This window comes from Neofelis nebulosa, chromosome 2 (assembly GCF_028018385.1).
Source record: "Neofelis nebulosa isolate mNeoNeb1 chromosome 2, mNeoNeb1.pri, whole genome shotgun sequence".
NCBI lineage: Eukaryota > Metazoa > Chordata > Mammalia > Carnivora > Felidae > Neofelis > Neofelis nebulosa.
In genome coordinates this window covers 120109429-120123992 of record NC_080783.1, presented here as the reverse complement: position 1 = coordinate 120123992, position 14564 = coordinate 120109429, and the positions used below count along the sequence as shown (strand labels likewise).

Sequence of the window (14564 nt, the reverse complement as noted above, 5' to 3'; positions counted from 1 at the left end):
TAATAAGTTGGACATTTTTATCCTGTTTTTTTTTATTAAAAATTGTTTTAAGTGTTTATTTATTTTTGAGAGAGAGAGAGAGAGAGAGAGAGACAGACAGAGCACAAGCAGGGAGGGGGGCAGAGAGGGAGACACAGAATCCAACGCAGGCTCTAGGCTCTGAGCTGTCAGCACACAGCCTGATGCGGGGATTTGAACCTACCAACCGTGAGATCATGACCTGAGCCGCAGTCGGATGCTCAACCGACTGAGACACCCCGGCTCCCCTATCCTGTCTTTAAGTTGGAATTTTGAAGAACTCTCTTACTTCCCACTTAGGACCCTGAGGCAGAGAGGTTAAAATGCTGTTCTAGCCACTAGTGAGTAACAGACCAGGGAGGCCAGTAAACGCAGGATTCCCAGAGCCGAACACAAAAATAAACAGGAGAAAAAAATAGCTTTGAACTCCTTATTTATTAATCAGATCACCAGCATTTACCTTCCACTGGTGTAAATGCTGTAACCGGGGCAGTCTGACCAGGCAGGTAAGGATCCAACTCAACTGTGTGTGTTCAGACACCTAAAGAAATAAAACAGAACGTTAGCGAAGGTGGTCAATGTTTTCTTGCATATAAGGCAAAAGTAAACAGGTGTTACCTCAAGTGACAGAAAGTGCAAATCAAGGTAATTTAAAAAACGACAGGCAAAGGGGGCTGATTCATAATGCACAGCATTTGAGATGAAGAAGAAAATTTTAAAACTAACCAATACAATTACTATTCTAGTGTTTAGATCTGCACGACATCCCTAGCAAGTGGCTGGCCAGACTCTGCTTCAACGTCGTCAGTGAAAGGGCTTCATTATGTCCCGACGCATCCTTTCCATCTTTAAAAAGCCAAGGAAATTGACACATGCGTGCGCACTCACACACACACACACACACACACACACTCAAATCCTCTTTAAATAACTTATAAATATGTGAAAGCAACTATAATACCTTACATGTAAATAGTATTAGGAGAGGAAGGTTCTGGCCTCAAAATCAGTGATTGAATCTTTTAGATCTGGGGTAATTAGAAATTTGCTAATCACTTCATCATTCCAAAGGTGTTTTGTTTTGTTTTGTTTTTTTAGTTTCCATTTTTCTCCTCCTTCCTTCTTCTTTTGTGCTCCATTCTCCCTCTCCTCCTCCTTCCATCTTCTTTTTAAAAAGAGCTGTAGTCAACAAGAGAATATAACCTTTTCTCAATTTGTTTTAACCAAATTTAATCAAGTAACCAAACCTGGCAACAGCTGGGATGATTCCTGGGTCCAGGCCAGGTTCCAATTGATGACTTAGAATTTAAGGGCTAAGTATCCCATTTCTGGACTCTGGGGATTCCGAGCCCTTCATCCACTGTGGCTTTTTTTGGTGTCCATATGATTTCCTTAAAAAGCAGAGACTGTTGCCAACTCTGAAAAGTGGCCCCAAATGTGTTCTTTGTGGGTTTTGCAAAGGGAACATGAAGCACTGGGGCCCAGTCAGCCCCGGCCCATTTTACTAGCAAGGAATCACCATCTGGTGTAAGATAGTTTCTCATTTTTTTCCTCGAGTCATGGAGAGGGAAGAGTTGTTTTTCACATGTTTGACAAGGAATTGCTTTTAAAGTTTTGCAAGTCACTGGGCTGAATCCGTCATCTTTCTTCCAAGAGGCATTTGGGTTTCATTGAGAACAGCACTGTCCATACAAATTGCTAACTGCTGCTGTAAACAAACAGCTAACGGACAAAAACAGTAACCCTGCATGGAAGCAGGAGGATTATAGTTGCTTCCAATCATCAAGCAAAACACATTCCCATTAAAACTAATAAAACAAGAGTTGTTTTCTTGGCATGAAGAAGTAGGAGAAATTTTTTTTTCTCCTTTACTGAATTAGGGAAAGGAATGAAAATACAGAAAAATAACCATGCATATGTAGAAAGAGACAAGACGACTGACTCCTTTCCTTCAACTTGGCCTTCAATGCTCAGTTTTGATGATATGCAAAAAGCTTCCACCGTGTTTTCATGAAATCAAGTATTTTCCTTGGAGTGGCTTTTTTATTTGAACATACGGAATGAAACCTACTTAATATTATACAGTGATCTTCCTGGTATTTCCATATAAGGGGCATAAGAATAATTAATCCAAATTATTCTTATACAGAAAAAGGTGGGTAAAGAGTCAAAGGCAACTTTCAGATCATTTGTATCATTAATCATTTATCATTAATAATTATATAAGAAGGGGTAAAATACTTCAGGATTTGGCTCTCTTAATGTATCCATATTCACAACAACTGCTTGGAAAGGTTCAGATTTCTGTCTGGGGAGAAGTGGAAACAGTATCTAAATATAGTCATTCCCACTAAATGTTGTGAAACAAACAAAATAACAATCTGATCTGTTTTAGCTACAGAAAAATAAAAGCATGGGACACAGAAGGTGGCTTGTCAACCACCCACAAGCAAGTCAGCAGGGCCCGAAAATTCTGATCCCCAAGTTGTAACAAGTGAAGATACATACATCCTACAGCTGTAGCAGAAAAGCAGAGTCTGGCACCCTGTGCTCAGTAAATACTGGCTGAATGCATGAACAATACCAAAGGCTGCGGGAAGAAAGGTAAGGGCCCAGAAGAATCCATTCCATTTAGTAACAGACTTGGTGGTCCAGGCAAAGCAGTTTCAGCCGAGTGACTGGGATGGGAGCTAAATTAAGGAGGGGCGGGTTGAAGTGTGACAAGGTGGCAGGAAGGCAGATACACAAGACGTGTAGCCGAATGGTGAAAAGCTCTACCTTTGCAACGAAGCTGCTCAGATCTGAATGCTAAGCTCTGCCACGTGTGAGCTGGGTGACCCTGTGTAAGTGACTTCATCACTCTATGCCTGTTCTGTCAATGTATAAAATGAGGTTAGCGACAGTATCCGCCTGACAGTGCTTAGAACAGTACCTAGCACACAGCAAGCACTCAATAAATGGTAGTTACTCTTATGGATAAGTTTCAGAAAGACTTTTGTTTTAACTTTCTATTTTGAGATAATTGTAGATTCACATACAGCTGTAAAAAAATAATACAGTGCAACCCAATACACCTTCACCCAATTTCCCCCAATGGCAACATCTTGCATGACTAAACTACAATATCACAACCAGGAAATTGAATTGGATACAATCCATCTACCCTATTCAGATTTCACCAGTAGTATACTCACTCATTGTGTGGGTATACTTAGTTCCGTGCAATTTTATCACATATGTAAGATATTCCTTCTTTAAGGAAGGAGAGAGATGGGAATAATAACTAGTAGGGGTTAGAGAATACAAATTTTACTTTGTTTTTTAAGGTGGGATAGACCCACTTTCTATGAAATGTCTTCCGCTGAAGCAGGAAGAGGGGAAATAAATACAGATGAGGATCTATTTTATGGGATAGGAGTGGAGAACAGAAAGTTAGAGAATTTCACATCTAATAGGCTCTGTTATCTCTGAAAATAGAAGACAGTCAAGTAGAAACAAATGGGATGAGAAAATATACTCAATGGAATTGCTGGGTTTGATTGGAAAGAACAAAAAATCCTAAGGCTTGATGTTTTATGGATGCTTTTGTGAATGAAAGAGGACAATCGTTCATAAAATACACTCTTGGGAAAGCACTGTTGTTCTTCAAGGTAGACTAAAATATTCTTCATAAATCATAGGTGCTTTTAAAACTTTGCAGAAAAAATTAAATCAGTTGATTGCATTTGATTTCCTTTAGCCAGCAAAAAATCTTAACGGGATCCGATAAATACTAAACGTAAATAGCAAAGAATATTGATAAATTAAACAACATCAAGTTTACTAAAATTTTCTTTATCAAACACTACCATTTATTTTTTTTAATGAAACTTATTGTCAATTTGGTTTCCATACAACACCCAGTGCTCATCCCAAAAGATGCCTTCTTCAATACCCATCACCTACCCTCCCTTCCCTCCCACACCCCATCAACCCTCAGTTTGTTCTCAGTTTTTAAGAGTCTCTTATGCTTTGTCTCTCTCCCACTCTAACCTCTTTTTGTTTTCCTTCCCCTCCCCCATGGGTTTCTGTTAAGTTTCTCAGGATCCACATAAGAGTGAAAACATGGTATCTGTCTTTCTCTGTATGGCTTATTTCACTTAGCATCACACTCTCCAGTTCCACCCACGTTGCTACAAAAGGCCATATTTCATTCTTTCTCATTGCCACATAGTATTCCATTGAAACACTACCATTTAAAGAGGGAAAAGACATGGGAAGCCTGGGTGGCTCATTTGGTTAAGTGTCCGACTCTTGATTTCGGCTCAGGTCATGCTTTCATGTTGTGAGTTTGAGCCTTGCATCAGGCTCTGCACTGACAGTGTGGGGCCTGCTTGGGATTCTCTCCCTCTCCCTCTCTCTTTCTGCCCCTCCCTCACTTCTACTTTCTCTCTCGTTCAAAAATAAATAAATAAACTTAAAAAAAAAAAAGAAGGTAAAGACAAGTCACAGAGTGGAAGGAGATATTTGTAAATCTACACAGAATATATTGATATACAAAATATAAAGGATTTCTACAAATTAATTAGAAAAAAGCAGATAACACCATAAAAATGGACCAAATGCATTAAGTTCAAATTAAAGTCATAATGTGACCCCATACATATACCTCAGAATGATTAAAATGAAAAAGTCAAATAATACCAAGTATGGCAAGGATACTGGGTACATTTAATACTTTTCACTACTGTGAGAATGTAAATTGGTGTACCAACTTTGAAAACTGACTGCATCCACAGTTAACATTCATATAACGGCCCAGTTGTTCCATTTCTAGGTATATAACAACAATATGCACATATGTTTGCAAAAATATATGTGCAGAATGCACTGTAACAACCCCAGATTGTAAGCAATCCAAATGTCCACCTACATAGGATTGATAAATTGTGGGTCTATTCATACAACGAAATACTATAGCAATGAGGATGAATGAACTATTGCATTCAACAACATGAATGAATTTCATAAATATAACGTTGAGTGAGAGAAGCCAGACACAAAAAAGTATATACTAAATAATTCAAATTATATCAAGGTTTAAAAACAGGTTATTTGGAAAGGGGCATGAAGAACATTCTGGGTACAAGTTCATGGGCGTGTTCAGTTTACAAAAATAGATAAAAAGCTAGCAAGTCTATATTTGTTCTTGAATAAGATAAAATTAAAATTTTTGGTGTTTCACTCAACATTATGTTTATGAAACTCATTCATGTTGTTGAATCCAATAGTTCACTCCTCTTCATTGCTATAGTATTCCATTGTACGAATATACCACAATTTATCCTACGAAGGTGGACGTTTGGATTGCTTACAATTTTTGGTGTTTAAAATAAGGTGGAGGGACTTCTGGAATGGCAGAGGAATACCCTCTGACAATCTGCTCTTCCATAAAAGCAATGAGAACACCAGCACAAATTGTCAAAGGCAATTTTTATAGAATTCTGGAAAAGGAACCAAAAGCTTGCCATAACGGCAAGAGTACCTACTTAAAAATAATCTGAATCTCAGTAAAAACAGAGTTGTGCGGCATTTAAACTCACCCTATTCCCATCACCCCTGCCCATGTCTGTGGTGGCTCTGAAAACCAGCAGCCTAGCAGCCACTGGAAGGGAAAGACTGGGTTAGGAGCTTCTCGAAAAGTCAATTCTCATCTGCATTCAACTGTCACTCCTTGAGCTGTCTGACAGCTCTGTGGAAACACCTCACTGGCAGGGCTTGCTGTTAATTGACCTCACTTCGAGCCCACTCAGTGGTAAAAACCCTACCCGTAGGACATTTTCCAGAAATAATCGGCAGCAATGATTTAATACTGCAGCTGTCTGAGGTGCTGATACCAGTAGGGGAAAACAAGAGGCTAGCTAAAAACTAGGAAAAAGCTGGGAAGTAATATGGCCATGGGGCACTGGGGAAAGATCTGACTGACATATTAGTGGGCATCTAAAAGGACACATGCATGTGCAGGGCTCTGCACATGTCCAGAAGAGATCCTAATCTTTCACCTCTGCCCCACCTTCAGACCCTGTATAAATCCCTCAACAAAGGGTCAAGAATACAGGATCAAGGCATTTGGAAATGTCTGTTCAATTTTTACCCGACCACTAAGCTAACCCAACAGAGACTGCAGTGGCTAGACACAGCAGTGTAAACAGACTTTACAGAACTGATGCAGGAAAGTCAACAAACAAACAGCAATGACAAAAGTGAACCCTAAGTGTGTGCGGGATTTCATTAGAGAATTCTTACAAATTTAAAAATACTAAATACCAATTCTTCATAGTCTCTTCCAGAAAATAAAAAAAGCGTGCTTCCCTACTCATTCTAGGAGGCCAGTATTATCTTGGTACCAAAGTCGGGCAAAGGCATCACGACAAAAGACGACCACAGACTGATAGCCTTTACAAATATAGATGCAAGGGGCGCCTGGGTGGCTCAGTCGGTTGAGCGTCCGACTTCGGCTCAGGTCACGATCTCGCGGTCCGTGAGTTCGAGCCCCGCGTCAGGCTCTGTGCTGACTGCTCAGAGCCTGGAGCCTCTTTCAGATTCTGTGTCTCCCTCTCTCTCTGACCCTCCCCCGTTCATGCTCTGTCTCTCTCTGTCTCAAAAATAAATAAACATTAAAAAAAATAAATTAATTAATTAAAAAAAAAACAAATATAGATGCAAGAATCCTAACAAAATACTAATGAACCAAATCCAGCAACATAGATAAAGAATTACACAACATGATCAAGTGGGATTTGTTCCAGAAATGCAAGCTTGGTTTAACATCCAAAAATCCGTCAATGTAATACTACAGTAATCGAACAGTGCAGTACTGGTATAAGGATAGAATATATAGACCAATGGAATCGAGAGCCCAGAATTAAATCCACACATCTACAGCCCACTGATTTTCACCAAGGGTGCTGAGACAATTCACTGGGGGCAAAGAATAGTCTTTCAACAAATGGTGGTGGGATAAGTGAATATCTACATGCAATGTTTACATGCACAAGAATGATATTGGACCCTAACCTCTCATCATCTATAAAAATCAACTCAAAATTTAGGATCACAGACCTAAATGTTAACAGCTGAAACTATAAAATGTTCAGAAAAAAAACATAGGAGTAAATCTCCATGGCCTTGGGGTAAGCAGTGGCTTGTTAGATACGACACCAAAAGCATAAGCAACAAAAGAAAAAAAATCAACAAACTGGACTTCATCAAAATTAATAACTTTTGTGTTTCAATGGACACCATCAAGAAAGTGAAAGATGATTCACAAAATGGGGAAGATATTTGCAAATCATACATCTGATAAGAGAACTGTATCCTGAATATATAAGAAAATGCTTTATAACTCAACAATAAAAGACAAATCCAAGTAAAAAATGAGAAGGATTTGAAAAGATATTTCTTCAAAGAAGATAAACAGCCAATAAGCATATGAAAAGAAGGTCAACATCATTAGTCATTAGGAAAAGATAAATCAAAACCACATTGAAATAACACTTCACACTCACTAGAATAGGTAAAATAAAAAAAGACAGACCATAACAAGTTTTGGGAAGGAAATGGAGAACTTGGAATCCCTATACATTGGTGGTGGAACCCTCATACACAAAGTGATGCAGCCACTTTCAAAACAGTTTAACAGTCCCTCAGAATGTTAGATATAGATTTACCTACCCTATGACTAGCAATTTCACTCCTAGGTGTATCCAAAGAAAACTGAAAACATATATCCATACGAAAAGCTTTACACAAATGTTCATGGCAGCATTATTCGCAATAGCTAAAAAGTGGTTACAACCCAAATATCTGTTGACTGATGAATGAACAAAATGTGGAATATTATTCAACAATAAAAACAAATGAAGTACTGATAATGCTAAAACATGGGTATACATTGAAAACATTATGTTAAATGAAAGAAGCCAATCACAAAATAACACATGCTGTATGATTCCGTTTTTATGAAAGGTTCAGAAAAGGCAAATCCACAGAAGACAAGGTTAAGAGTACTGGTTGCCAGGGAGTGGGTAGAGAGGGCAATGGACACAACGTTTCTTTCTAGAGCGACACGACAAAATGTTCTAAAATGTTCTAAAATTGATTGTGGTGATGGATGCACAACCCTGGAAATATACCATTTTAAGTTTATTTTATTTTTGACAGAGAGACAAAGAGAGCACGAGTGGGGGAGGGGCTGAGTGAGAGAGAGAGGGAGAGAGAATTCCAAGCAGGCCCCACACTGTCAGCACAGAGCAGAACGTAAGGCTCAAACTCACGAACCATGAGATCATGACCTGAGCTGAAAGCAAGAGTCAGACACTCAACCAATTAAGCCACCCAGGCGCCCCTGTAATCATGGTTTTAAATACAATCTATATAACTGATGACCTTTGAATTTGTACTTTCAGCCAGACCTCCTTGCTGAACTCTAGACTTCTATACTATTGAGCATCTTTACAAAGATACCTAGTGGACACCTCAAACTCAACACATGCCAAACTGACTTCCCACTCTTCCATCCTGCACCTGTTCTGTCCACAGTTGTCATCTGTGTTGGTGGCAACTCCATCCTTGCAGTGACTTAGGCAAAAACCTTGGAGATATTCTCATACCTCATTTTCTCTTATGCTCCACATCTAATCCATCTGCAAATCTTGTTAATTCTACCTTTAAAATATATTCAGAATCTTACCACTTTTTAACACTTCTGCTAGCACCCTGGTCCAAGGCACCATCAACCCTCACCTAGATTACTGTAATAACTTGCTGATTGGTCTCCATGCTTCCACCTGACTGCTCATACAATCTATTCTCAACACAGCTGAACTGATCTTTTAAAACCATAGATCATGCGACTTTTCTGTTCAAAACCCAGCACTTCCCATTTCCTTTGAGTAAAAGCCAAAGTCCTTATAATGGCCTACAGGACCAGGCACAATCATCGACTCCTATTCAACCCTGTAACATCTGTGATTCCAGTTCTCCAGCCCTCCTCCCTCTCTGCTCCCTCTTCTCCAGCCATGCTGGCCTTCTTGGGTTCCCTGAACACACCAGGCATGTTCCCACCCTAGGGGCTTTGCAAGGGCTCTTTTTTTGTGATAGGAATTCTCTTCTCCCAGATAGCCACCTGGCTGACTCCTTCACCTTAAGTTTTTGCTAAAATATCATTGAGGAGGCTTACCAGACTGCACTGTTTAACATAACAATCTGTCTCCCTCAATGACACTCCTAATATCCCTTAATGTTTTTCTGAATAACCTATCACCTCATATACCTTATGTTTGGAAAATTTACTATAGTTATGAGTACCATGGTGGCAAAGCAATGGGAATACCTAGCAGAGTACCAAGAACACAGTAAGTGCTCAATAAATATTTGTTAAATGAATGCATGAATGAAATTAAAGATTGCTTAATGGGGAAATGTCTAAATAAAGTGTGGCATATTTATATAATAGCACACTATACAACACATAAAAGAAATGAACTAGATTTATATGTATAAATGTGAGATCACAAAAACATACTGCTGCATGAAAAAAGAAAATTGCTACAAGCACCCCAATATGGCATTACTTATATAATTTTTAAAAACCATACAAATAAAAATATTATGTATTGGTCATGAAATTATATGTGAAAACCAGTATGAAGGATCGGCTAGATTGACACACACCAAATCTATGATTTTGGTTGCCTAGGGAGAGAGAAAAGGGATGCAGGGAGGAGGGGTATGGGGAGTGGCAAGGGGAAGAATTAAAGGGGACCTCAACTTCATAATCATTTTTTTAATATAAGAAAGTCAAGCAAATATGACAAAATGTTAACAATATTCACCCTTGCTGTTGGAAACATGAATGTTTGTTACATTATTCTCTAAAAATATCTAATTAACAAAAAGAACATAGAATACCATGATTCCCAAAGCTATAGCTGTTAGGTAGCAATCAAATGCATTCAAGCAATTAGCTGGTTCAGTAAATAGTGGATCAAATGTCTAAAATACCCTCAGTGTCCCTCAGGATTTTACTATTTCCCATAGAAACACTATCTTCCCAGGAATCAGGCCCTGTAAATTTTGGTTAGAACACTTGGAAGATCATTCAGACTCACAAATTCCCATTTATCATATCTTCTCAAAACCAACAATTTCAGGCTGAGTATTTTTATTGGACTCATCATCCCCATGACAAATCCCCTTCACAGAACCTTGTTTGGGGATCTGATCTTAATTAAAAGCAGTATGTTATCAACGATAAACTCTCACTCACTCTCTTCAACTGTCAGTATTTATGTGTACACATTTGGATTTTTTCTATACGTTTTCTAGTCCAATATTTCCCAAGCTAAATAAACAGCTTCTATCAGCCTGCAGTTGAGTTAAAAGTCATCCCCATCTAAACTGTATTGCTTATTGTGTATATGTATGTATGTGTGTATATATGGATTTAAAAAAACCTATTGCATTATATTAGCCAGCTATTTCTTGGCTATGCTGAGTAACAAGTAACCCCCAACATAAATGGCTTATAGCAATGGCTTCTTTCTCATACACATTATATATTGGTAGCTGAAGGCTGGCTATAGCTCTATCTTATACACCTTCTCATTCCCAGACCCAAACGGAAGGAGTATTCCCTATCTGGAACATGCCATTCTCAAGTTAGAAGAAAAGAGCAGCAGAGTTATAACAAACAGGAAATTGCTTTTAAAGGTTCTGTTTAGGCATCATGTATACAATGCCCACTCACTTTTTACTGTCATACGGAGGAACCCAACATCAGTGGAGTAGGAATAGACACTTCTCCTATAGGATGCACTCAGAGTCACATGCCAGTGGATGAGGGCACTTAATCCTCATACTACTAGCAAACTATTGCTAGGGTTAGCAAACTACTGCTCACAGGCCTTTGGCCTGTGGACTGTGTTTGTTCAGTCCATGGGCTAAGAATGGTTTCTACATTTTTTTTTTTTTCAACGGTTTTTATTTATTTTTGGGACAGAGAGAGACAGAGCATGAACGGGGAAGGGGCAGAGAGAGAGGGAGACACACAGAATTGGAAACAGGCTCCAAGCTCCGAGCCATCAGCCCAGAGCCTGACGCGGGGCTCGAACTCACAGACCGCGAGATCGTGACCTGGCTGAAGTCGGACGCTTAACCGACTGCGCCACCCAGGCGCCCCAGAATGGTTTCTACATTTAAAAAAAAAAAATTTTTTTTTAATGTTTAAATAAACATTATTTAACATATATCTGAGACAGAGAGAGAGACAGAGCATGAGTGGGGGAGGGGCAGAGAGCGAGGGAGACACAGAATCCAAAGCAGGCTCCAGGCTCTGAGCTGTCAGCACAGAGCCCGACGTGGGGCTTGAACCCACAAACTGTGAGATCGTGACCTGAGCTGGAGTCGGTCGCTCAACCGACTGAGCCACCCAGGCGCCCCTGGTTTCTACATTTTTAAAGGGTAATCAAATAGGGGCACCTGGGTAGCTGAGTTGGTTAAGCGTCCAGCTCTTGACTTCAGCTCAGGTCATGATCTCAGTTTGTGGGGTCGAGCCCCACGTCAGGCTCTGGCTGACAGCACAGGGTCTGCTTGGGATTCTCTGTCTCCCTCTTCTGCTGCCCCTCCCCTGGTCTCTCTCTTTCTCAAAAATAAATAAAGGATAATCAAATGAAAAAGAGAGTGAGAGGGAGGAGAAGGCAAAATAGGAGGAGGAAAAGGAGAAGAGGTGGTGGTGATGGCAGGGGTGACAGAGACTGCATGTGGCTTGCAAAGCCTAAAATATTTACTATCTGTGCCTTTACAGAAAAAGTTGGCTGATCCCTGTTCTTACAGGAAATGAACATGAATAATTAAAACAATAACAATCTACCACAAGCAACTCTCAAAATTGGCTACCTTGAGGAAGGATGAGTGTTAGCTATCCTGTACAGAACTTGATGGCAGACAGTTTGCTTATTTTGTAAATAAAATCCAATTTTGGGGCGCCTGGGTGGCTTGGTCGGTTAAGCGTCCAACTCTTGGTTTCGGCTCAGGTCAAGATCTCACATTTCCAGAGTTCGAGTGCTCCATCAGGCTCTGTGCTGACAGTGCAGAGCCTGCTTGGGATTCTCTCTCGAAATGAATACATAAAAACTTTTAAAAAATTAAAAAAAAATAAAATCCATTTTTTAGTAGCTTCTATTTTAAATTTCTGTGTGGGCATGTCCAATAGCCCTGGGAATTTAGGTCCAACAAAATAATGGAGGTTTTTTGGAGTACATCAAAATTAAAACCTTTTTTTCATCAAGAATATACAATCAAAGTGTAAAGGCAACCTACAAAATGGGAGAAAATAACTCCTACAACTCAACAAACAAACAGTCTCATTTAAGAAAATGGGCAAAGGACTTGAATAGACATTTCTCCGAAGACATACAAATGACCAACAAGCATATGAAAAGATGCTCAACATCACTAATCATTATAAAAATGCACATTAAAACCACAATGAGGTATCACCTCATATCCATTAGATGGCTGCTATCAAAAACAAACAAACAAACAAAAAGCCCAGAAAATAACAAGGGCTGGTGAGGACAGGGAAATTGGAACCTTTGTTGGTGGGAATGCAAAATGGTCCAACTGCTATGGAAAACAGTAAGGTGGTCCTCAAAAAATTACAGGTAGAATTACCATATGATCCAGCATACTTCTGGGTATAGATATAAAAAATTCAAAGCAGGGTCTCGAGCATTTGTGCCCCCATATTCACAATAGCCAATAAGTGGAAGAAACACAAATGTCCTTTGGCAGACAAATGGATAAACAAAATGAGGTATATGCATACAACAGAATATTATTCAGCCTTAAAAACAAAAACATTTCTGACACATGCTACAACACAGATGAGCCTTGAGGACATGAGGCTCAGTGAAATAAGACAGTCACAAAAGACAAATACTGTATGATTTTACTTACACGAATTACCTAGAGTAGTCAAACTCATAGAGACAGAAAGTTGGTGACCAGGGACTGGAGGAGGTGGAGAATGTGAAATTGTTGTTTAATGGGTACAGAGCTTTAGTTTTCTAAGATGAAAAGTTATGGAGATTGGTTACACAACAGTGGAACTGTATTTAACATTTTTGAATGGTACACTTAAAAATGGTTAAGATGATAAATTTTATGTGATGTGTATTTTAGCACTATTTTTTAAAAATACTGTGTAAAGAAAAACATACAGATTAAACTTATTTCTCAAGTAAGGAAAAATGGCTAATTTTATGTTACATGAATCTCGCCTCAAATTATTTAAAGAAATCAGGTGGAGGGACTGGTCAGAGGCAAAAAGGAAAGCCCTGGCTTCCGGTATGTTGAAGTTGAGATCTGGGAAAGTAATCCAGATCGAGATGCCTAGAAGGTAGCTTAGAAGTGCAAGTGTAGAATTAAGAAGAAAGGTAGGCGCTGGCAGCAAAGATGGGAGAGAAAATGGCTGAAAGTTATAGAAGGAGGTAAGACTTTAGGAGGGCAGAATATATACAGAGAGATTTTTATCTCAGGACAGAACTGCGGATTCAAGAGAGTCAGTCAATGAAACAAATAATCAGAGGAGTAGAAGAAAAATACATTACTGCCCTATCATTAGAGTCAAGAGAAAATCCTAAAAGGAAGAAGTGGTTATGTGTCAGTGAATCAGAGAAGTAAAGAAGTATAAGAAGTAAGAACAGACTAAGCCCAGGTAAGGGGTCATGTTGCACTTCATTAAAAACACAAACACTTCATTGTGTTCGTAATCCTGTGACGTAACGAAGTAGAAAATATGTTTGTAGGGGCGCCTGGCTGGCTCATTCGGTGGAGCATGCAACTCTTGATCTTGGGGTTGTAAGTTGGAGCCCCACATTGGGTGTAGTGATTACTTAAAAATAAGGTCTTAAAAAAAAGAGAGAAAATATGTTTGTAAAAGATGGCTCTCCCTACATATTTTTTGTTTGCTTTGATTTGGATAAATAATGTTTAGACAAGGAAGCACATCAATTTCAAAGCAAAAATAATGAAAATCTTAAATTATAAGATGGTTTTCATATTCTTATTTTAAGCTCTTTTCAGTTTTTGACTAAAATTTCCCGAAATTCTTGGCAGTTGAAATCCCTTCAATCTAGGGGCGCCTGGGTGGCTCAGTTGGTTAAGTATCCAACCTCGGCTCAGGTGGTGATCTCATGGCTGTGGGCTCAAGCCCTGCATCAGGCTCTGTGCTGACAGCTCAGAGCCTGGAGCCTGCTTTGGATTCTGTGTCTCTCTCTTTCTCTGCCCCTCTCCAGCTCGCATTCAGTCTCTGTCTCTCTCAAAAATAAATAAGCGTTAAAAAAAATTTAAAAAAAAATCCCTTCAATCTAATTCTAAACACTGTCCTAATAAGCACATTGCTCTCACACTTTCCCTGGAGGGATGCCAATAGTGGTAACACTTGGTTTCACAGTGCTTCTGGCTGGTTTACAATCTGTACCATTTGAAGAAGTACAAGGAAC

At 39.2% G+C, this 14564-nt stretch overlaps 1 protein-coding gene across 4 annotated transcripts in view; it reads right to left on the bottom strand.

Annotated features, from left to right (window-relative positions):
* WARS2 (tryptophanyl tRNA synthetase 2, mitochondrial) overlaps nt 1-14564 on the bottom strand; it is a 96217-nt gene that overhangs the window by 19350 nt on the left and 62303 nt on the right. For all 4 annotated transcript variants that reach the window (XM_058716045.1, XM_058716044.1, XM_058716046.1 and 1 more), the window contains one exon: nt 479-559. In XM_058716045.1, coding sequence (XP_058572028.1) covers nt 479-559 — 81 coding nt within the window. The remainder of the gene's footprint in view (nt 1-478; nt 560-14564) is intronic.